Source organism: Camponotus floridanus, unplaced genomic scaffold, assembly GCF_003227725.1.
Source record: "Camponotus floridanus strain SB8 unplaced genomic scaffold, Cflo_v7.5 scaffold1, whole genome shotgun sequence".
NCBI classification, from domain to species: domain Eukaryota; kingdom Metazoa; phylum Arthropoda; class Insecta; order Hymenoptera; family Formicidae; genus Camponotus; species Camponotus floridanus.
Window position 1 is genome coordinate 1,218,964 of NW_020229214.1, and position 22,821 is coordinate 1,241,784.

Consider the following 22,821-nt stretch of genomic DNA (forward strand, 5'->3'; position numbering starts at 1 on the left):
TGCCGACGTGCTGGTTCTCCGCGACGCGGAAGATATGTCTTGCTGCTCTTTCGCTTGTACGCTCTGAAAAATGGGAATCTTCGCAGCGATTGTGTCACAGTTTGCTTTCTACGAGTGTATTTTCATTTTCGTGCCAGCAGATTGTTCCCATGTGCAAAAGGCGTGCTGTGCCTTGATCGGATTGTTTTGCATGAAGGGAGAATTTAATGGGAAATATCAATTAGAGTTGCGAAAGGGAGAACTTAATGGGAAATATCAATTAGAGTTGTGAAAAAAATAAAAATCTGAGAATTATGAATTACACAAAATTTATAATTGGTTTTATAATTGCGCAATTATTGCAATTATACATTTATAAACGTATGCGAATATATGAAAAGTTTAATTAAATACAACAAATGAATGTGAAAAATATACATTTAATTAAGTAAAATAAATAAATAATATGAAATAACATTTTTTGTGAGTTAATATTTTTCATGATTATAAAACAGGATTTGATATTTTATCTATCGAAATAAACAAATTACTAAAGATTGAAAAGTGTTAATTGAGTTTTGATATGGAAGAAGGAAGATGGAAATTATGCACGTTACCTTTTCTTTGGCATAAATCACCCATATTTTATTGCAAAATTAATTAATAAATAAAGCACGGAAAAGAGAGAGAGAAAGAGAAAGTAAATTATTCTCGACGCTTTTATTAATCTATCAATAAAATGTCAAAATATTTAATACATAACAATAACATTCGCTTAATTATGGACGTTGCATTATTCATTAAAGTAGTTTAAACGCTATTCATTGATTATATCATATGAATAGGCATTTATGAATTTTATAAATACATACATTTATGTGTGCGCTGTGATTGTTAATTACATTTCTGCGCATCGCTATCATTCGACAACATGCTAACCAGCTAATTAAGCGATGTATGCTTTGCACGACGTCGCGGTTTGATCAGCACAATAGTAATAGCAGCATGTAAGAGGACGAGCATTAATTTGCTTATATAAAGTCGGTCGCATCTGCGCGTTAGCCTCGCTAACAGAGGATCTTTTAGTGCTCGGGATCGTTATGTCAGAGGCACCGAGCGGGTCGCGTATTATCGTATATAAAGTACGAGAAAGCCAATTGTGCTTAAGCCGGATTCTTCTGCCTCTCTATAATTAAAGTGCCTTTTCCATCACGAGCGAAGTCCTTTCAAATTGTTGCTTTGTGTGCTGTATTAAAATATTTAATCATCTTTGATGTGTCTTAAAATGATAAATAAATATATTTATGCGAGGTAAAAGGGCACGTGCAGAAAATGCGGCGCACTGTTTACGTATCGCGTGCTACATGAATTGATCATAATTAATGAATCATTCTCGTAAATTCGTTTCATTCTCAACCGTGTGTTAATGAACGAATAAACGGACTAACGACGAGTTTTCGTAATTCGCTGGTTTCGATGGATCACTTGTATTTTTTCAGATCGAGTCGGTAAACGCAAATAAATTGATTCTCATTTCTCTTCACGGAAAAATAATTCTTTCCTCTCGTTTGGCTGTGCTTCCTATTAAGTCGCTCGATGGTGCCAATTAATCGCACGCGCACATGTTGGCGATCAATGTAAACGCTGTGAAGAAAATTCATAGCTTTCCTAAGTGCAATTTGTGTAACGACGATCAGTCGCTTCGTTATTTATTAGATGCTATTTTTATTCAATAACAGCGTCTATTTATTCTATTTATTACATAGATTACAATATTTACGTGCCCCCGACGAAGATAGCAAGCTTCATTCGATATTCCATGTACTTTATGCGCTTCGCGGATCTAATCGTTTTATTTCGCGCTTGTTTATGCAAATCTGAAAGAATCGCGCGTCGACGCGATAAACGGGAGAGCTTCTTGGGGGTTGCGACGGGAATAAGCTCCGCTCTTTTCTCTCTCCCGCGAGAGACGGGCATCTCTCCGAGCCAATCTTTGCTCCACGCGGATCGGAAGCCGACGCCCGGCCTTTTCTCGCAGAAATCCCCCGATTCCTGAACGAACACAACATGGGGGAGTAAGGGGGTGCACGAAACGGCATAAGCTCTCCTCGGGATTCTTCTTGAATTTCATGCTTACAACGCTCGTCGAGACCCGGCCCGTAGATAGATTTTAATGGGCTTGCTATGCCGGACACGTAGTCACTTTGCGCCGGCGAGCCGCGCGCGTGTAATACGTATCCCCTCGTCCGGATGTGTCCCGTGGGTATATACCCGCGTGTGCATGTGTGTGTATGTGTGTATGTGATGTACAGAGGTGCACGTATACAAACACTTAGCCGTCACTTAGCCGAGACGCGACCCACGATCAATCCACGGGCTGCAAGGGCTACCGCGGGGTACACGGAATCGTGAAATATTTAGGGAGAGAGAAAGGTGAGCTATTTGGAAAAATTATTGCACCCGCGAAACACGATTCTTTTTTTTTTTTATGTCAACCATAGAAAAAAATTGCGCAATGAATGACAAGCGTACGTATATGTAAGAATAAAGTATCGAGTATTCTCGAATATGCCGGGAGAGCGAATAAATTGCGCTTGGGGAACGTATCGAGAGATGATTTTACAATGTTTGGATTCTCCTCTGGAAGCAGCGCGGCAAATCTTTCCGCATTAGCTGCTTTCTTGTCGGATTAATCTTCGCAGTTTAATCTTTCCTCATCTCGTCACACTTGCTCCTCTCTCTTTCTTTACTTCTCTTCTCAAGTTAATCTTAAGTTATTTTCCACAAGGAGGACGCAAGACGAAAATTTTCAACTTTATTATCCGGTCTGATATTAAGAACAGACTTCGATGAATCGAAAATTTTATTTAATTTATGAACGACAAAAACGATTTATGTCTTTGCATTTTAATTGAAATCTTAAAAAGTCTATAAACGCAATTCTTTCTATTAATTTATTTATATTATTAATTATCAAATTATTTCTATTAGATTCATATTATTATTTTTATTATACTTATATTATACTTATATTATTAAATTATTTTATAACATTATTATGTTAATAAATATATATAGTTACTTATTATTATTTGTTTTTTAAGTCAAAAAGACTATATATCTCTCTCATATTAGTATTACATTAGTTTTGTTTGATAACCAAACTTGTTATCGCAACATTTCCGAGTTAGTTGTAGCGGAAACGTGTGCATGTGCTCTAATTATATAAAGTAAATATTTATAAAGTTAATTATTTAGCATTTCTCATCGACACATTTATTCAAAGTTCACGTCATTATAATTACAGCTTTCGAATGTTTTCGTCTAAAATTAATTTCGCTCGTCGTTCGATCATTCATTCGGAGCCGACCTAGTATCGCAGGCAAACAACATTCGAATAAACCTATACGCGGCTGAGATTTTTGCGTTTTTCAAACTGTAACCGTTTGCACGAGCGTGTCAATATTTGTTTACGTTGTTACGGCTGATCAAACTTGCGCAACGCTACTGTTCCGTAATTTTCATCGGGATGCGACGAAAATCCAAGCCATGCGATTCCACGCCCGTTATTCCCACGCGCGCGCACAATTGAATTTCGTAAATTAATTGCGTAATGACGCTTGCGATTCATTATCAATCTATCTGCCTCGGTACAAATTAAGGCAATTGGAGCGATTGAGTTCCGGTATGCGATACGTTTGTTTGTTTGCGTTACTGCAATATGGCTTCGGACAATAGCAGGGATTGAAACGAGATACACCACATTTCGCGTCACGCACTCTTCTCTCATGTTTGAGCTCTCGCTACAGCATTTCGGCGCGGCCTATAATAAGTATAACTCTGCAGCAATAATGTTCGCGCGAGCGTATTACGCGGATAATACATTATCAAAGTTTGTTTTAAAATTACACTAGGTTCGGTCGAATCGCGATGCTACGTTTAACGGAAGGGAAGACACGGGAATGAGCACTTTAGCTTAGAACCACGCAAATTCTCTCTCTTTCATTGAAATTCTGGATGCCTTCAATGATTCAAATGATTGAATTTAAACTCGTAATATTATTCTTTTAATATTAATCTCTTGCGAAATTGTCGAATGAACTATACGCATTTTAGTTACGTGATATATAAATTTAGATATGATTTATTTAATAGCAAATAAACAAATAATTTGGGCGCGCGAAAAAAAACTAAAGCGATGTAGAAAATAATCAAGACTTGCAAGAAATACTGATTATTATTGAAAAAACATAGTGGCCGATTCATATCCAAAATACTCCCTTGCTAAAAGTATTTAGTTGACAATCTTGAAAGCGCGATATTTTATATCTTTAAAATAAATTGCTTCAAGTTACATATAACGAATATCTCGCATAAGCTTTATAATCTACGGCCGAAATATGATCTATATATTTTGCATTAAACCAAGTTTTTCTTTTTTTCCGCTTTCATTAAGTTTCTCTACCATCAGGTACTCGTTACGATAAAAACTCGTAATGACACCCGAAATTGTTTACGGGGCCGTGAAATGGATAGACATCCCGAGTCAAAGTTTCGTACCTTCTTCTCTCTCTCGCTACTCAGCTTGCTTTCCGTAAGGTAAGATTTACGTTAACTCTCGACTCTCTGAAAAACTTTACGAGTTTTAAGTACTTTTCGCGCGTATCAGATGTCTCGAAGGAACGAGCAACTGGAAAATACCCACGGTTAGATAGTAGATTGTATAGAGAGAGATCAGAAGTAGTTTTTAGCTCTATGAAATTGTCAAAAATATTATCGGAAATTTTATCAAATTATCGATAAACTTGCAAACATCAAGAGATACACGTGAAGTATTTTATATCGCGGTAAAATCTCTTAAATAAAAACAAAATCAAGTTTTGTTTTTATTTAAGAGATTTTTACCGCGATAATCGCATAGAGTCTCAACAATAAATTTTAATGAAACAACTGGAAATTTGGTATCATTAAATTTACTAATCGCGCGGTCTTTCTTAATAAAGACGTTCACGATCAGCGAATAGCGAAATATGTATTAGCGCGATGCGGTCTAATTGCCGGAAGACATAAAATGGATTCTGATAACGGAATATCGATTTGGAGTCGATATCTTGGAGCAGGCCCGGTGCTTTTCGAGTAATTAGCTTGGCGTCGCTAGGAACTTGAAAATAGTCTAGACTAAATCTTCCACTTTATAATCAATATCGCGCAAATAGCCGAAGGACTTTCCGACTTACTCTATATTTCTTCTCTTTCTTTCTCTCTTTCTGTCTCTCTGTCTCTCAAGCTATCATGGCACGTTTTATCAACGACGATAAGCGCCGATTTCAGACTCATTAGAATTTTGCCTATAAGTTTACTAGATCCGGTAACTAGAGCCTGAGAGATATCATTATTCTCCTATCATAAGTTTGCGCATTGTTCGGATAGTCATTGATATTTCTCTCTATATATATTCTATTGTTAAACTTTGAAATTATTTTTTTTTTATTTCGGATCGGACGATGTGAAAAAATGAATTATTTAATATTTTTTAAATAAAATAACACGGCGCGCAATAACTTGCTCGTCAAACTCCGTATTAACCTTCCGGTAATTGTTTAACGAAACAGGAATATCCTTCGTAATCTCTGAGAAGCGTGGGAGCGAGATATTTTTAGCAATCGTGACGAGAGACGTGAACGCCTTTGCAATTTTCTCATTAATTGGCGGATTTGGGCGAGATTGAAGCCGTAGGCGAAGAAGCGTAATAAATGATTTATCCTGTGACGATGACGTAACCGCTACCTTAATTTTATTATACTATATTCTTAATAAAAAATATATATTGCTATTATATAGTTTAAATTTAAAAAAACATATTAAGGCGAAGAAATGATAGCATATAGCTATATGACTATGAATATCGAAGAATCGAAAGTTTATATTTTTAAAATTTCTTACAGAGCAAATTTTTGTGAATGAGAACGTTTCATAATCAGAAACTATTAATTTGATAAAACTCTTTAAAAATTATTACACGTAAAACTAATTATATTTGACTTTTTTTTAATACATATCATCCTACTCTAATCATGATGTTACATAATATTAGCTGCTTAATCATAATATTAGCTGCATCTTTCCATATATACCAATTATATAAAGTTCTTTATAACAACGTTTAAAAAATGAATCTTCTTTCAGTTTTGTTATATTCCTGATATATATCTGTATAATCCAATAGGTAATATATTGCAAAGATTAACGTTTGAAAAACTGAAAGTTTTACGCATTATAATAAATAAATTGTAATACGAGTAATATATTCCCATTTTTTGAAGTTTTTTTTTATATTCTTCGTATGATTAAAACTGCGCGAAGTGGTAGAACAATTACGCTTATAATCTATGTATTTAATCTACGTACTACATGTAATTATCTTAAATACAGATAATTACAAGATATGTTAATTTGTGGGAAAACTACTTCATTATTCGTTGGAAAATAATGGTGAGAAAAATAAAAATGCAACCAACAGCTGCAAAGAAGACACTAAAAACAGTTTGAACGTGAGACGTGCCGAAGAAAAAGAGTCATGCCTTTTGCCGATAGCATCATTTTTCCCTCTTATACGACGACGACGTGTTCGCCGGATGATGGATCGAACAAAATGGATTCGTGACGTTTCCCAGGTAGTAGGGATGACGCAAGTGTATTTTTCTTATGTGTGCGATATGTCAAGAGCTTATATTCCATTTATTTAGTCGCAAACTTTGATAGCACACCGATAAACTATAAAACTTATTATAGAATTGAATATTGATTGAATTTACAATAATTAAACAGTTCGCTCTGACAATTATATATTACATTGAATCATGTATACATTTATTTGATTATCGGCGGTATCGAGACACGATATAAAAATTGTCTAGATAATATCGACCGCAATAAGTTAGCTATTAGTCATCGATTTTATTACTTCGTTTAACTTTTGCCAATCTCATCCGCTATTATTTATTGCGTCGAGTTAAACTGTCAAAAGGAGATACATTGCAAAATAATGATCTACAGTCGATCAGAGATTGACACTATAAAGCCAGATACGCGTAAATTCTGGCATAGGTATATCACGAATAGAGATCTGGCATTTTTTTTTTTATTATGGGGAGTACGCAGAATTTTTCACACACGAAAAAAGTGCAGGAACATAAAGGGGATTCGTAGCCGGTGCTGCGGAACAAAAAAATAGTACGATTCCGAATTGTAGAGGGAACTCTCACCCGCGCTATGGCAGAATTATGTCACTGTTATTCCTGGCATACGTAAGCCGACTGCATACACGTGAGTAAAATAAAAAGTTCGCGGGACAACATGTGTTTAAAGCATGTGTTGGACAGGTATGTTGCGTGAAACGCTTACTAACGAAGCGTCGGCTTAAAATCCGCAAAATTTGAGATCAGTCGTATGAACCTAAAAAAATTTTAGCGGCTTTAATTTCGCGAAATCGCAGATTATTACGAAGAAAAATTTTATTAACTTTACCACGCGAGTTTATGCGAGTTACGGAAAACTCTGTTTTGCGATTTTCACGGTCTCATTTCCTGAGTTTGCATTTTGTGTATGCATATTATGTTATACGACGTATATTAGCGTCATTCACATTGACACGTTATCAGGCTACTCGTAGTGATCTTCTGATAACTTGGAAATAATTTTTCGATCAAGCGACTTTGCATTCGAAAGGAATTCGAAAAAGTTCCATACAACAAGATTTAAAATTTCTCGATAAATGCAGCAGCTCAATAAGTGAAGGTTGAATGAGCTTTGTCTCTCTTTCTCTCTCTCTCTCTCTTTTTCTCTCTCTTTCGAGTCAAACGAGTTTTCCACTTCAGATGGAGAAACGAAAAGGTTTTCGTTTAAAATGCCATGAGTCTTAATTCAGTTTATTCCTCGTTCTAAACTCTTCGAGAGCATGTGACGTTTTGATTCACTGAAAACGTCGATTTCTGATAATCGATAGATATCGAGTGATTGAACAAAGTGATTGAAAAACTTTTTTTATACATGTATACATTAACTTTCTCGCAATTTTTTTAGTGATATCTTTACAAATAATTATTATAATATTTATCGTTAGATTTAAAAATTTATTAATAGTTTGGGAGGTCAAATTTACATGCAAGAATTTTAACTTACGTCTATCGATGAAACGAAAAATGCCGGAAAAGCCGGTTGCATTAGATGGTGAACTTCCAGTATGAAACTCCAGAATAAGCCTCGATCTTGAGCTGTAGAGAACTTGCGGGATGTCACGCAGCTCTCCGCAAAGTACGCCAGACCAAGGAGTGTACTCGGAAACACCTTTGCCTTCCAGATGTAAAAATAGCTTCAAGTAATCTCCTCTGGAACAGCTGAAATGCGAACGTTTTTTAGAGATATATATCATTTTCTAAAACAATATATAACAATAAAAATGAGATTAATCGGGCATGTGGATTTGAGTGATCGGCACAAATTGATACGAATTTGTCGCGTCATACGAACAAGTGCATCATGAAATTCGATACAAAGTTTAACGAAAGGCATCCCCGTTAAATTTGCACGCTAATATGCTTAATATGCTATAGTTCGTATAATGCTCGCGAAGTAAACTAATTGACTAATTACACTCGGTATGTTGAAATGGAACAGGTGTTCGCAAGTCCCACCGTACACAGATTACCGCAGTTCTCTGTGCTTCGGGAACGTCTGCGATCCTGTGACTTAAAGCGAATACAATGCTGAAATTAGCGCGGCTTATGGCAAAGCCGAGAAGTTCATGCCCGGCGGCTTGTGCCGGCTCGCAAAAACAATTGGCCGCTCGCAAATTAATTCGAGAATTCATAGCAATCCTCTCTCGGACGAAACTGCTTTCACCGGCTATTGGCTTATCGATGGCTCGACATGATTAATGTCGAAATTACTTCCTTAAAGTTTCGCTCCGTGTACTTTCGCGGTGAGACCGAGCCTGTTTTACTCGACGAGATGTGGGAAGCCATTAAATCGAAATTATTTACAGGCAGCGGGATGACGGGAGTGCGTTAATTACATCGCGCTACAAGTTCGGCCCGAAATTCACCGAGATATCTTAATAATCCCGTTACGCAAACTATTTATCACAGTCGCCGGGACGAGCCTTAATTAATCGTCGCGATGATCCATCTGTCGCGATATTTTCCGCCCAAAGCTCGCAATAAAAGGAATTAATTTCGTGCGTACAGTTCATTCCCGGACGTAAAAAATTTGCCGCCAACGAATAATTTATCAGTACACATACGCAATTCGTCATCGTTAGCCGACGGGCCATCGTCGGGGAAAGATGTCCCGGGGGCAGCCTTAGGGAGTAACTGGCTGCGGATGAATACGAAACCCGCGGGTGACCGCGCGTATCGACCGCGAGAAGACCGCCGTCCTGGCCTGGTATATTAATTTCGCACCTTAATTTCCCAAACGTATTTCCGTCGACGCTCGGATCTTATGATTCCCGTACGACCGCGTAAGATACGAGCGTGTCTGCGGTGGTTAACGTTTGACGTCGTTAACCGGAGCGAGAGAGAGGGAAAGGTCTTTGGTACATCGCGCTTCTGTGCCAGGTAATGAGATAGGGATACACGGATGTTAGGGTGCGCAATGATGGTCCTCGGCCTGGTCCTTCGACGGGTCCCTATGGGCTAAATTCGCGAAAGCTTCGTTGATCCAACGAAGATAGGGAGGCGAACACCGAGAGTGAAATTACATACTCTTCCAAAGAGTGTTTGTGCTGAGTGATGGATGCGCGATGTCTAAAGAGAACGGTGCATTAACGGCAAAACGCGAATCAACGTTGCACTTAATATATTCCCGTGCAATATTATTTCAGGCAGAGACCGAATATTAAAGTAATTTTGCCAGCTATCGTATTGTGGCATCTCTATTTTTATATAAAATCGCGATGCTCGCTTAAATTATACCGGCTATTGGACATTTATTAAATAAATTTTCATAATATTGGTGTACCGAATATTCGAGTATTACCGCTATTATATTTTTGAATGACAGCATTATTACGGAAGTTAATAACGAGATTTTTCTTTTATAACGCATATGATATTAATATTAATGATGCTATTAAGTCATAAAATCAAATATTAAAATTTAAAATCAAATATTAAACATTAAAAGAAATATTATATAAAAAAATGTAAAGAATGTAAGTTGCAAACAAGATTACATAATTGTATATGATTGTAATTTCAGATAGATGTTACTTCTTTTTTGTAATTTCCTCTATAAATATGTATCATATTTACAAATTTGATTAATTTAAGACAATAAATTTCTAAATTGTTTTGTAATAATACGATATTATTGAAAAATAATGTATAGGTGCGTTACAATGATATTTGTATCAATTGATTTTATTATTGTAAAGATGAAAAAATATAATATATAAACTGTATTTTTATATCAGTTTCGATATTTGTTTTCGATATTAATGGAAGAAGGAAATTTTAGTCTCTTAATATTAACTCTATATAGTCTGGAAATTCATAAAACACAAGCGGCCCTATAAATTATAGATAGATTATGAAAAAACGACAGGAACGATATAACAAGGGGGACAGAAAAGAAGGAAGAGAACGAGATTCAGAAGCACCAGCACAGATCGATAGATTCGGATCGAGGGATGATAACGCGTGGGTCGGAGAAGAAGATGTCTCTAAAACTCCAATCTAGATTTACGCGAGCTTTTCTATAAAATTCGTATGGTATACGCGCGTGTGTATATCATAATACGCTACGTCGCATTCTCGAGGGGGCAAGAAATATCAATGGCAGAAAGACTTGCTTGTCAAACGGTACACCAAGAAAGGCTAAAGCCGTACGTATAGAGAAGAGAGACCCGCGTGATTCAAGACTGCTGCCACTTCAACGTTCGCGTTGCTTTACACCGTTTTGCTGTCGGTTTTCGTGGCGTGACTTTTACCCCTCCTTCCTCTTATTTCAGTCCGGTACACTGACATACACTGACTGCCGGCTGCCGCAATTTATTACAGTGGTTCGGAAAACGAGTTTCTCACTTTCCGCGCAACGATCCGGCGATATTTCCTAAGGTGAGGAGAGACGAAGGGGTAGAAGGGATGCGAAAACGGGAAATCATCATGAACGACCGATGATGGTCGATCGGAGAGAACTCGGCGGAAAAAATAAATCGAACCGCTGATGAATCTGTCGGGCCCTTTGGCCACGTTGGACGGGTTACGAATTTTATGAGAGAAAAGCGGATGACGGTGAAATATGGCCGACTCTTTTTCGCCTGCCTCTTCCCTCCCCCCCCTCTTCTCCCCTTTTTCCTGTATTTTTTTCCAAAAAGTCGAAACGTGGTTGAAATTTTATTATGATCGAAACCTGTATCGTTGTGATGCCACACGCGCGATATTAATGGAGAGAGCTTCCCGTTAATATTAGAATGTACATCGGGTTTCGCAGTTACCTCTTTCTCCTCCCCCTCTCACTTCCATTGCTTCATTCGTATATACATATATCAAAATGTCGAAATGCGGTAAAGCGTAGGAGAAGCGCTTACCTCCGTATATAACGATTGAGTCGTGGTTTCCACATAATTTCACCGAATATATCAGATGAATAGAAACGTTCGCATCGACTCTTTCGTGCTAGCCGCAAACATGGATATGTATAAATAAATGAATGCAGGGGGAGTAGAGCTCAGGAAAGTTGAGCGGAAAACTTTACAGACTGCTGTTATGCGCGAACGCATCATGATGTGCTGTATCGATTACCAAAAGAGGGTTCGAAGGTAAACGTATTCCCGACATAAAACTTATAATTTTTTTATTCCGGTGTATATTATGTGCAATTCATTTAGACATATCGACTATTTAAATATAGGGATTTATTCGATCGAGGACGAGGACAACTTTATCGTTGTTCAGACAGTGGCTGACTGCGGTTAGCGTTCGATATTGACAATTGTGCTAAATGTAGCAGTGGTTGTTAAAGATACAGACTTGCAGGAAAAGAGAAAAAAAGAATTTGACATTTATATTTTGTATCTGTCATACCGCTGAAAAAAAAATAAGCTTTGTAAGTTATATAACCAAGGCGTAGCCAACGAGATGACGAATCAAAGTAGTGATTCGCATTACTTCAACGATGAAACTGTCGAGAAGTCACTCAAACTCTTGGAATAAGGGTATAAAGTCCGGGATGGCTCGCGATAGGGGCAAGGATCCTGATTAGCGTGCGACGGTTCAAAAACTTTTACTCCCGGGAGTCTACGGAAGTCGTCAGTGTAACGGTTGAGAGGGAAAAGCTCAAGTTTGCGGAAGAAGAAGTCTTTTTGTGTGATTGGCTCGATGCCAGACATACCGCATATATGAATATTTTCCTATTATTACAAGATAGTATTTAAACAGTTAATCGAAATATATCAATGTTGAAAAATAATATTTAATATGAAAAAAACGAAGAAAATATGAGATATTATAATAATCCTTCTCTCTCTCTCTCTCTTTCTAACACAATACTAATTCTAATACTAACAATAATTATTTTCATAAATAATAATACTAATATTATTAATAATGATATAATTATAATTATATTAATGATAATAATAGTAAGTAATTGTAAATTTATTAATCAATTTCATTTTAATAACGTGGAGCTTTAGGCGTCATACATTTTCGCACCATCGGTTATTGTTATAGCTGCAATAAATATAAATTGCAAAAAATATATACATTTGTTCAGTTCCATTCTTCCAGAAGAGATAAAGACTCAAAGTTAAAAAAAACGGTTTTTTCGTCCTGATTTAACTGCCGTATGAGTAACTTGACAGATCTGAGGTTAATGTACCATTAGGAGCTGACATTTTGCCGATTCCGGAACTATATTCTGGTATTGACGTCCCAAAGGTTTTCTCGCGGCCGTATAACACGCTAACTGTCATGGTTCTCTTACACTGCCTGATCCAATCACGCCGCATGATTTAATTCTAAATGCATATACCGTAGCGAGGTTACATATACATTATATGCCAAGAGACTTACCCCGAATCTAGCGCCCGCGGCGTTTTACATGTTCATCCTTATCCCCGGCAGCGAGATTAACTAATCGGTCGCGCACAAATACATATACGTCGTAATTTATCCCCCTCTCAGTCTCCCCCTCATTCACTTTCCGAAGATGCAACTCGAACTATCAATATATATCAGAACTTGGTTATCGTAGGGATGTTTTGTTAGCAAGAAGCGTGGTTTGTTTATATATGATGGTTTAATTTCAAATTTTACATCATTCACAATTATAGGCAAGAAGCGATAGAATTAATTAAATAACGAATTCAATTGATTAACAATCTTTCGCATTACATTAGGAGAAACTGTGTCTAGAAACATTCTAATTAATTTTTAATGATAATTAAAATTTCAAGATTGGCAGCTTAATCGCATCGTGATTTTAATTAAAGTCTGTTTATGACCTGAATAATTACATGCTTTACTCGTCGTTTAATTTTCACCTATGAAGCTTTAAATTTCTTCAGTAAATATTTCTTTGTATTAATATATCATTTATATAAATTTTTAAAAATATTTACAAAAATTCTCGCACGAGTGTGACACGTTGTGTAGTTTATTTAATATTATTTAGTATATTTACAACTATTTGTATTTTCTTCTTAATTTTAATATTATTATAACTTCTTTTTTAATTTTAATATTTTTTGTATCTTTTACAGAGCACAGATTTTGAAGTTGTTAAAATTTACCTAGAAACATGTATCTGAGAATACTTTAAATATCTTTAATTGCAATACATGCTTTTATTTCTGCTTTTTATCGAGCAAAATTATTAAATGCTCAAGATTCTAAAATAAATGCAAAATAAAAGATATTTTATTAGGAAGAAATCCCCATAAGAGTCGTCGTAATATATAAAGTTTCAAGATCACTTCTTTTGCGACAGGAAAAGAAAAACACGAATGTAAAACAGATTATAAAGTATATCCGTCGTTTTTAAATGTAACCAGTTTCTCTTTGCATCTAGACAATCTTTGAACGATAAGATACGATTAAAAAACGAATGCGTTGATTTGAAAACGAAGACATCGATCCTCTAAAGACTTGCGAATTTCGATTCGAATTACACAATTATTCACACGAAAAGGTTTAAAATGACAAATGATAAATTGCAAAAATTAAAATTACAATAGAAAAAGGTTTTTCCTCGGATATATCCATAGTATTCTCTATTCGTATTCTGTCAAAAGATTTGGTGGGTTGCTCCTTATTTCTCTTTCCTCTTTCCACGAAGAGCTACGCAAGCAACCCTGTACTCGTAACTTTGTTCGCGCTCAACGCTCTGTCGGATCTTTCGTGGCGTTATTTCCGCGCAATTCCGGCTTGTAATTTCCGCAGGCAGCGGCGGTTCGCTTACGTGCAAGTACCCGTCGTGTTTTGTGTGATGACTTGAGAATTCGTGGAAAACCTCGCCTTATTACATCCGCGCGGTCAGGTTTGATATATCCTTGACGAACACGCGTATTTTATTTCGCCCACATCCCTTTATTCGAAAAATCAGTAGTGCTTTTTCAGGATACGCCAACGCATCGCGATTATCGATCTCTTATTCACGCTAATTGAATCCATAGGGAAACATTAATTTTCTTTTTTTCTTTCTCTCTCTCTCTCTCTCTCTTACTTTCATCACTTGTGTAATATCCCAGCGAGGCAAGAATTATTAACGTATTATTGACTTTAGCAGTTAATGAGAATAACTCTACAAATATGTAATCTTGCTTTCTGTAGTATGGTTTTTTTTACCTTTTGACTTTTGCATTTCTCTCGGCATTTGTAACTTTGTAAAATTGATAAGTGTATGCAATTTCATTTTTGCAGAAATATAAAGTTTGCCTTTCTGCTTTAATATACAGAGAAAATTTTACAATAGAAATTACATGAAAAACATAATCTTTTTTATTAAAGTTAAAACATAATAGCATTAAAGGATATTACTATAAAAATATGCATTTGTTTTATTATTTATTAACGACAATGCATTTATGCATTAAAATATTCGATTAATTACAATATTGCTTTGTAAAATATAATATATGTATAATATTCTTGAGAATAAAAATATACATCGTGTTTTCTCTTATATATTGTAATATATTCCACGATTTAAAAAATTGTAATATAATTTTCACCATAATATGTTTTTCTCTATGTGTACTCACTATGTATAAAATAACTGATTATATTCTGGAAACATTTTTAATCTCATATTCCGCGATTGTTCTCATTTGGTCATATCTCAAAATTTTTCGTCACATCTAATCGCAATACATAGAAAAAGTACAATTTGAATTTGTCCACACTTTTATAAATGTTCCGCTTAAATCTAGTGAAAAGAGGGAGGACATAGAAACGCGAACAGGCAACGCGGTCAATCTTGCATTGTTTCTAGATAAGCCCTGAAGAGGGTTCGGGCCTGAATCAGAAAATGTAGCTGCACTCAAACGGCTTTACACCAAATGGCTTGTACTGAGGACGAGCTCGTAAAAGACGTCTGGTCAGTGCTACTTTAGCAGCGCGATACGCGCGTTCCATTAAAAGACTACGAGTATTGCGCGCGTATTCCGTACATGTATGTGTGTGTGTACGAGCGTGTAAGAGCAGCAAATTCTCTTCCCCTCGTTTATCTACGCAGTGACTACATGCCTACAGTCGAGAGCATGTTACTCGCTCTTTAAATTGTAGTCTGCGAAATAGTAAACTAAATCGCGATGTTAACACATTTCTATGAAATGCGATGCAAAGAGAATAAAAATTTATTTTATATATATATATGTATGTGTGTGTTACCATAATGTTACTAAAACTATAATGCATATAATCCTAATAAGCGATCAATTATTATTAGCTTATATGTATATTAATTATAATTAGCCACAAGAGTTAATTATAATATTATTATATGCGTATATAACATGTGTATATAAAATATTTACACATTTTTTAATACTCGTAAGCTTGATTCAAGAAACATTTAGTTGGCATTAAAAAGAGTCCTTGAAGAATACTGAGCTCTCGCTCGACGATAATTTTACTTTCCGACTTCGAATCGTTACCCGTTGATTTCTCTCCAGGTTTAGACTATCGACTTTCCTCCCTCAATAAAGCAGTCGCGCATTCCTCTTTCTATATGTCTTATTCCTTCCCCCGTTTTTCAGCGTTCCGTGATATCTTACTGAGCTTATAAAAGCTTTTACTGGCTTAGTGGGATTCCTGCTGGACGTTTCAAAAGAATTCCGATGCCAGCGATATGACTGATGAGTCGACAATTCCTTGATACGTTTCATTTAAGAATGAAATTGGCGCCATTTTTTTCATCAAATTTATAAGTGAATCTTCAGCTGCAGAAAGACACGATATTTCTAGACATATCGAAAAAAATTTTTCCAAAGATTTCAATAAAAACATACAACGATTCTATATCGAGTATAGAATTATTGGTCTTGGCTGATCAAAGATTGAGCTTAACTACTTATTGAACAATTTGGCGCAGTGCATGAATGAAATTAATAATACAAATCTTTCTATTCTCAATACGTGGCCTTAATGATCATTTATATGCTCGCGTTACACCTCTCGTTATTGTAATAATTTCATAAACATAAATTATGTAATTAACAACGATAAAAAATTGGGTTATTATCAATATCTCATCGTGACATCAAGTATCAGCGTTGGTCCACGATAAAATTTGAGTGAAAATTTTTATATTATCTGGATGTCGAAATGTATCCGACTAAAAGGAAACGTAATTTAATTGACTTTGTTTTAATTAAAATTAACTCGGAAAAACTGCATTTTTCTCTTCTTTCTCTTTCCCAATCGCTACAGTATGACAGTTGAGCAATCTGATAAGAAATCATTATTATTTTATTAAATAAGCTTTTAATTAACATTTATTGCGTGACTGATAATTTTTATTGAATAATTATTTAAATCAATTTCTATCAATTTCTATATTATCATTATATTCATATTATTGTTAGGATATATGAGAATAAAATACGTTAAAATAACTTTTTTCTGCAACTTTAATCGCAAAATTATGAGACGTGATAAAATAATTTGAAAGTCGGAATTGCATTCAGATTTAATAAGATTAAAATAAATCTCTTTCTTGTGTTCAGAAACAGTTTTGTCGAACTGTGTTATCGTGTCACACATCTTGAGACCGGCTTCGTCAAAAACGACAGCCTCGAGCGCTAGCTATCCCCTGTTGTTTGTAAAGCGTTAAGCGCAGGAAAGTCCCGTATTGTTTTCCCGGATGGGTGACGGTGTCTGTCCATCGCTCGATCTGCGACGGCTTAGCTTATACGCGAGCCTACCCGCTCGCAATTGTACTCGTCACAGCGCACGACAATGGAGATTTAGGAATGCGAGGTCAACTAAACAATAGAGCTTTATGAGAACCCTAAATCTACCACAATGGACGGACGGTTACTACATCACCGTACTCGTTCAAGCGAGCAATCGATATTTCAAGGTGCTTCCCTGGTGACTATCCCTCACCACGTGACACGGAATATACGGAATTGCCGTCTTTTAATTCGTCGAAGCGCACGTCGTTCGATTTGAATGCGTTAGCCCAATTCGAATATCGATTCTCTGCTACGGTACTAAACATCACCGTGCATTATTAACGCAGAATGTATATACATGCTCGCGCATCTCATGTAAGATGGTATTCTGTAATTATCTTGTCTGTTTATAGAAGGAGCTTCGCGATATCGTTGAACTACAACGGTGAACCTTCCTGCTTCCATCAATATTTATATACAGGGTGTCAGGGCAATCTCTTCCCAAAAAAAGCTCTTGTAGCTTATATACCTCGAGAGCTTTTCAAAACACTATAATAAAGTATTTTTTTATCGAGTACTTTTCGAGTTACAAAGTTTGAAATAATTTCTTAACTTTTACATAGACCATAAAATATCTAGTAAAGTATTCATTTTTTGATTATCTTACCTTAATACTTTTATGTATAAAATAATAAGAGGAATCAATTGGTGTAAAGAAAACATATAATTGTTTCGAAAAAAAAAGTGATTTGCATTAACAATTACATATTTTTTTTTCGAAACAATTATGTATTTTCTTTACACCAATTGATTCTTCTCATTATTTTGTACATAAAAGTAAGGTAAGATAATCGAAAAATGAATATTTCACTAGATTTTATGGTCAATATAAAAATTAAGAAATTATTTCAAACTTCATAACTCGAAAGAAATTATTTCAAGCTTCATAACTCGATAAAAAAATACTTTATTATAGTTTTGAAAAGCTCTCGATGTATGCTACAAGAGCTTTTGGGGAAGAGATTGCCCTGACATCCTGTATAATTGCACTTATTAGTTTAAATAATTTAATTAATATTAAAAATAAGGTAATTATGCAGATATACGGAGCCACTTTCGATTTTAATAATTTTCACATATGTTGTCAAGATCAACACTCTGAGTAATATTATAAAGGTTTTAGCCCGCGCTCCTTGTTTATTAAAAAGTTATAGACAAAAAAAATTTTATTAATTTCACACACGGGGGGTGTAAGGGGGGGCCGAAGGCCCCCTTTATTTTGTGTGTATGTGTTTCTGTGTGTGTGTGTGTACACATACATTTATGAAATTAATAAAACTTTTTTTGTTTATAACTTTTTAATAAATAACGAGCGCGGGCTAAAACGTTTATAATATTACTCAGAATATTTACCTTGATAATATATGTGAAAATTATTAAAATTGGAAGTGACTTCGTATATCTGCATAATTACCAAAAATAATTTAATTAATATTATATTACATTATAATTTAAAATAATTTAATTACGATCCCAATTAAATAACAAGTTGGTTATATTTATTAATTAATGAGTGATATATATATATATATATTTCTCTCTAGTGAGAGACCGCGCTTCGTATACGTTACTTTACTTTTATGGGATTCAAATGGTCGAGTACCATCCTGATACTTCTGATTAAAAGACTCATTGACGATATGCGGCGTTCTGGCGTCGGGAAATACGATCGTTAAAAGCGTTGCGGAGCTTTGTAATCACTTCTGATATTACTCTCATCGATCGTACCGCCTTAACCCGTTCCTTTGAAATCTTGACAGCCGCTTTATGAGAGAGAAGAGGGCTAAGCTATCAACCGTATTCTAAACTGGAAACATGAATATTTGAGACTTGAAGTCAAAGCAGCGAAGATTTGTTCACAGTTCACTTGATGGAACATACAAATAGATATATAAGTTTCTCAAAGCTGGTAATATATATTTTACGGTGCATCGATCTGGCTTGAATATCCGATGTAATTTGCATTACGTTTGAAGGGAGAATCCTTATCCACACGCTGGAAGAATAATATTCGAAATTGATACGATTTACCGATGCGTGCTGCTAATAACCTAGCGTGTGGATAATCGTTACTGGGTATATTACATCGGGCCTTAGGTGTGCATGTAATGTTACATCCGCTCGTTCGACGAAAAGCCGCAGTCAAATACGTTACGACGCACGGATCGTATCGTGACTCTCTACAATAACTTATTCCGACGGAATTCTGTAATTCGAGTACGTAAATATTATCGTATTCTGAATAATTATTAAACCAAGAATAATTATTGTTATTAAACCAAGCGATATTTACGGCATCAAATAACGTTAGCGGCTTCCTTTCCCAAAAAATTTGACCATTGTTCTTTCCTTGACCTGTGGCTTCTCTTCGTTAAAAAAATTGTATTTTACAACAATACATATTGAAGTACAAAGCAGAAGGATAGATTTAAATGATACTCAGCGCATGGTCTATTCAAAGACAGAAATAAAAAACTCGTTCACTTAAAGACTTTAGTATAAAAGCGTATTAAAAAATAAGTTTTTATCATAGTACCGATAAAAAAATCGTTTCAATCTTTTATAGCTGACTAGTATCTTTACTTCGTACATAAACGCGATAGATTGAAGTAATCCAATTGATAAAGAATATTCTGTCCGATGTGTCTTTTCGCCTAGTTATGTCCTTCGAGGATAAAGGCATTTATCCTGCTGATACGACGCATTCTCCCGACTGTCTCCCTTCGGGAATACGACTCCTCGACGATGAAAAGTGGTCGCCTCATGCAATAATTCAAAAGGCAACGAGAGAGCGATATGTCTTAACTTTTCGTCATTGCCTTTATTGGCGACGTCACGTCGATGTATCGTAATGCCCCGTTTATTAAACTGGCACATTTAATAAAGCTTCTTTTAAAAAAGAGAATTTTATTGCTTGTGCTCATAGCAAGAAAATCATAATAAAGAACGATGTTGCGTAACGATGTTAATCCGTAGCTCTTTAACGAGCAATGCGCGGTACGTTATGTTGCAGCGGTGCTTTCATTACTGGCACAATGAATGAAAAGTTCTCGAGAACATTTTACAAGCTTTCTTCATTGAAATAACTAAAAAATGTAAAAAGAATTATATAATATATTTTAATAAAATTACATTAATTATGTTTTATATATTCAGCCATTATTAAATCTAAAGACATTATGAAATTATTGGAGTAATAATTTGGTGAAACAGGCTTTGTTTTATTTTACACTAATTATACACCGATATTATCTTGATTGCACGTATTTTTTGCAAGTTAATTTAATAATTTATTTGACCACAAACATTACATGTATACTTATAAGCCATGTATCGACTTTACGATTAGTATGTGATAGTTGTTAAAACATTTAGCATATCCGCAACATATGTGTACATACTCTGAGCATTTTCCATTGTATGTTTCATTCCCATGTGCATCCTCACGGATTATGCCACGTTGAGCTGGAATGTTAAAGCCAGATAATATTGTCGAGTTACCGCAGCTTCGTACCATTAATCGCTATCCAAAAGGAGACCGTTTATCTCGCGACTAATACCCTCTGCTGCTTATTCTATATATGTATAAATTATGTTCAATGTATAGAGAGCGGGATTAAATCTAATTTAACTTCGATTGTAAATTTTAAATAAAAAGCTCCCTTTTATTCATACCTCGATTAATTTATTCGATTTATGTAAAATTCGATTTTTAAATGAAACACCCTCCATCTAACACGTTCTAAACTAGAGTATTTATATGTACGTATACAGATCACCATCTCTCAATTACTTAGTTTAAGCACATCGGGAATTGCGACCCGCAATTTCCGTTTGTTTTCCCGGAAATGTCGCACGAAACGAGAAAATACGCGAGATTTCGGAGTATAATCTCGACTAGTCGTTAAGTAGACAGGAGAGCGGAGTAAGTTCGGCGCGCAACAATTTGTTCAAATCCTACGAAATCCCGATCCGCGCGCACAGTCGACCGGCCAAGTCCTCGGCAAACACCACTAAGGGACTATCTTGGTGACAGGAGATTTGTACTCTTGTGCGCCACACGGGAGGAAACACGGCATTCGGCTTCGCGACTTTCGAAGAATGGCGTCGCCCTCTGTATCCTCGTTAATGCCGCGCTCGTTATGAGTCCTCGTTCACACGGTGAAATTCAGCGACTGAACATAATATAAAATAAACATGATATTAACAAATTTGTACCTCGAATGTTGCGGCTGCGACGTGTAAAGTACTCTCGAGTTCGCCTGATCCACGTTTTCGCATTTTATAATCGCGCACAGCTGCGCTCAATACACGAGTAGAGTACTGGTTTAATACTTTTCCTACACCATATGGCGCCTCGGAATTACGGAATCTGATGTGATTTTTTTCAATATCACAGTCTTGCGGGAACATTTTAAGTGACCTCCACTTCATGTGATGGATAATAATCCGGAATGCATTTCGCGAGAAAGGGAGAGCTCAATATTCTTGGAATATATGCGTGACGTCTTACGCATATTGATAAGTCTAAATCATCTTTCCAGCTATAAAAGAACTATATAATTTTGCGCAAACAACCGAGTTATTCGACAGCTACGCGATTTAGTATAAAAATAAGGAATAGAAACGATGAGAAGAATAATTTAGTGCGAGTATTAAACTGTAAAAGAAAAAGACTGATAGAACGTTTCTTCTAGATTTGGTGGATTGGTCGAATTGGCTTTTGAATAAACGGGTTCGATCGCCCTACTCGTTACATTTATACAACACACTAACAATAGGAAGCTTTGTGGTATCAATGTCATTACATTAAAGCTTCCTTTGCCGATCCCTCCATCGGAGAAAAGCGCGTACGCATCGATCTTGACGCTATTCCATTCGATAATTTTTTATTGTTTAACGAAGATCGAAAACGATAAAGATTTTAAAAAAATAGAGAGAGCGGATGAAATTTAAGGGAATAACTGATAGAATTCGATAGTCACAAATATTGTCGTATCAAATATTTGTTGTCAGGTATATTGTATCAATATATATTTAACTAAGAATGAAAAGAGAATAAATACAAATATATAATGTAATCATAGGTTTCCCAAGAACGTGAATGATCGTAAAATGCCACTATTACATAAGTATGGAAAGCGCAAAAGCGCGAGATTTAACCCTGCACTTGAACGATTACTCTAGCACGTGCCTTTTCTTCGCGTTTTTCCCCTTGTCTACCTCGTTGTCGACAACTACTACTTATTCCCCTTTAGCGCGGTGTTACGTAGTGATTTTCCTTTAGCGAACTATCGTGAAGTGGAACATTATTGTTTTCAAATCACACCTTTCAAATATAAAATCCTTACAATATTAGATAAAATTTAGTCAATATGTAT

At 35.6% G+C, this 22,821-nt stretch overlaps 2 protein-coding genes across 7 annotated transcripts in view; one reads left to right on the plus strand and one right to left on the minus strand.

Annotated features, from left to right (window-relative positions):
- Positions 1-22,821, minus strand: part of LOC105250399 (suppressor of lurcher protein 1) — a 265,289-nt gene that overhangs the window by 165,401 nt on the left and 77,067 nt on the right. For both annotated transcript variants that reach the window (XM_011256469.3, XM_025415580.1), the window contains exon 4: positions 8,161-8,375. In XM_011256469.3, coding sequence (XP_011254771.2) covers positions 8,161-8,375 — 215 coding nt within the window. The remainder of the gene's footprint in view (positions 1-8,160; positions 8,376-22,821) is intronic.
- The window catches only part of LOC105250397, a 236,962-nt gene that overhangs the window by 94,290 nt on the left and 119,851 nt on the right, over positions 1-22,821 (plus strand). The gene's annotated exons all lie outside the window — the stretch shown is intronic.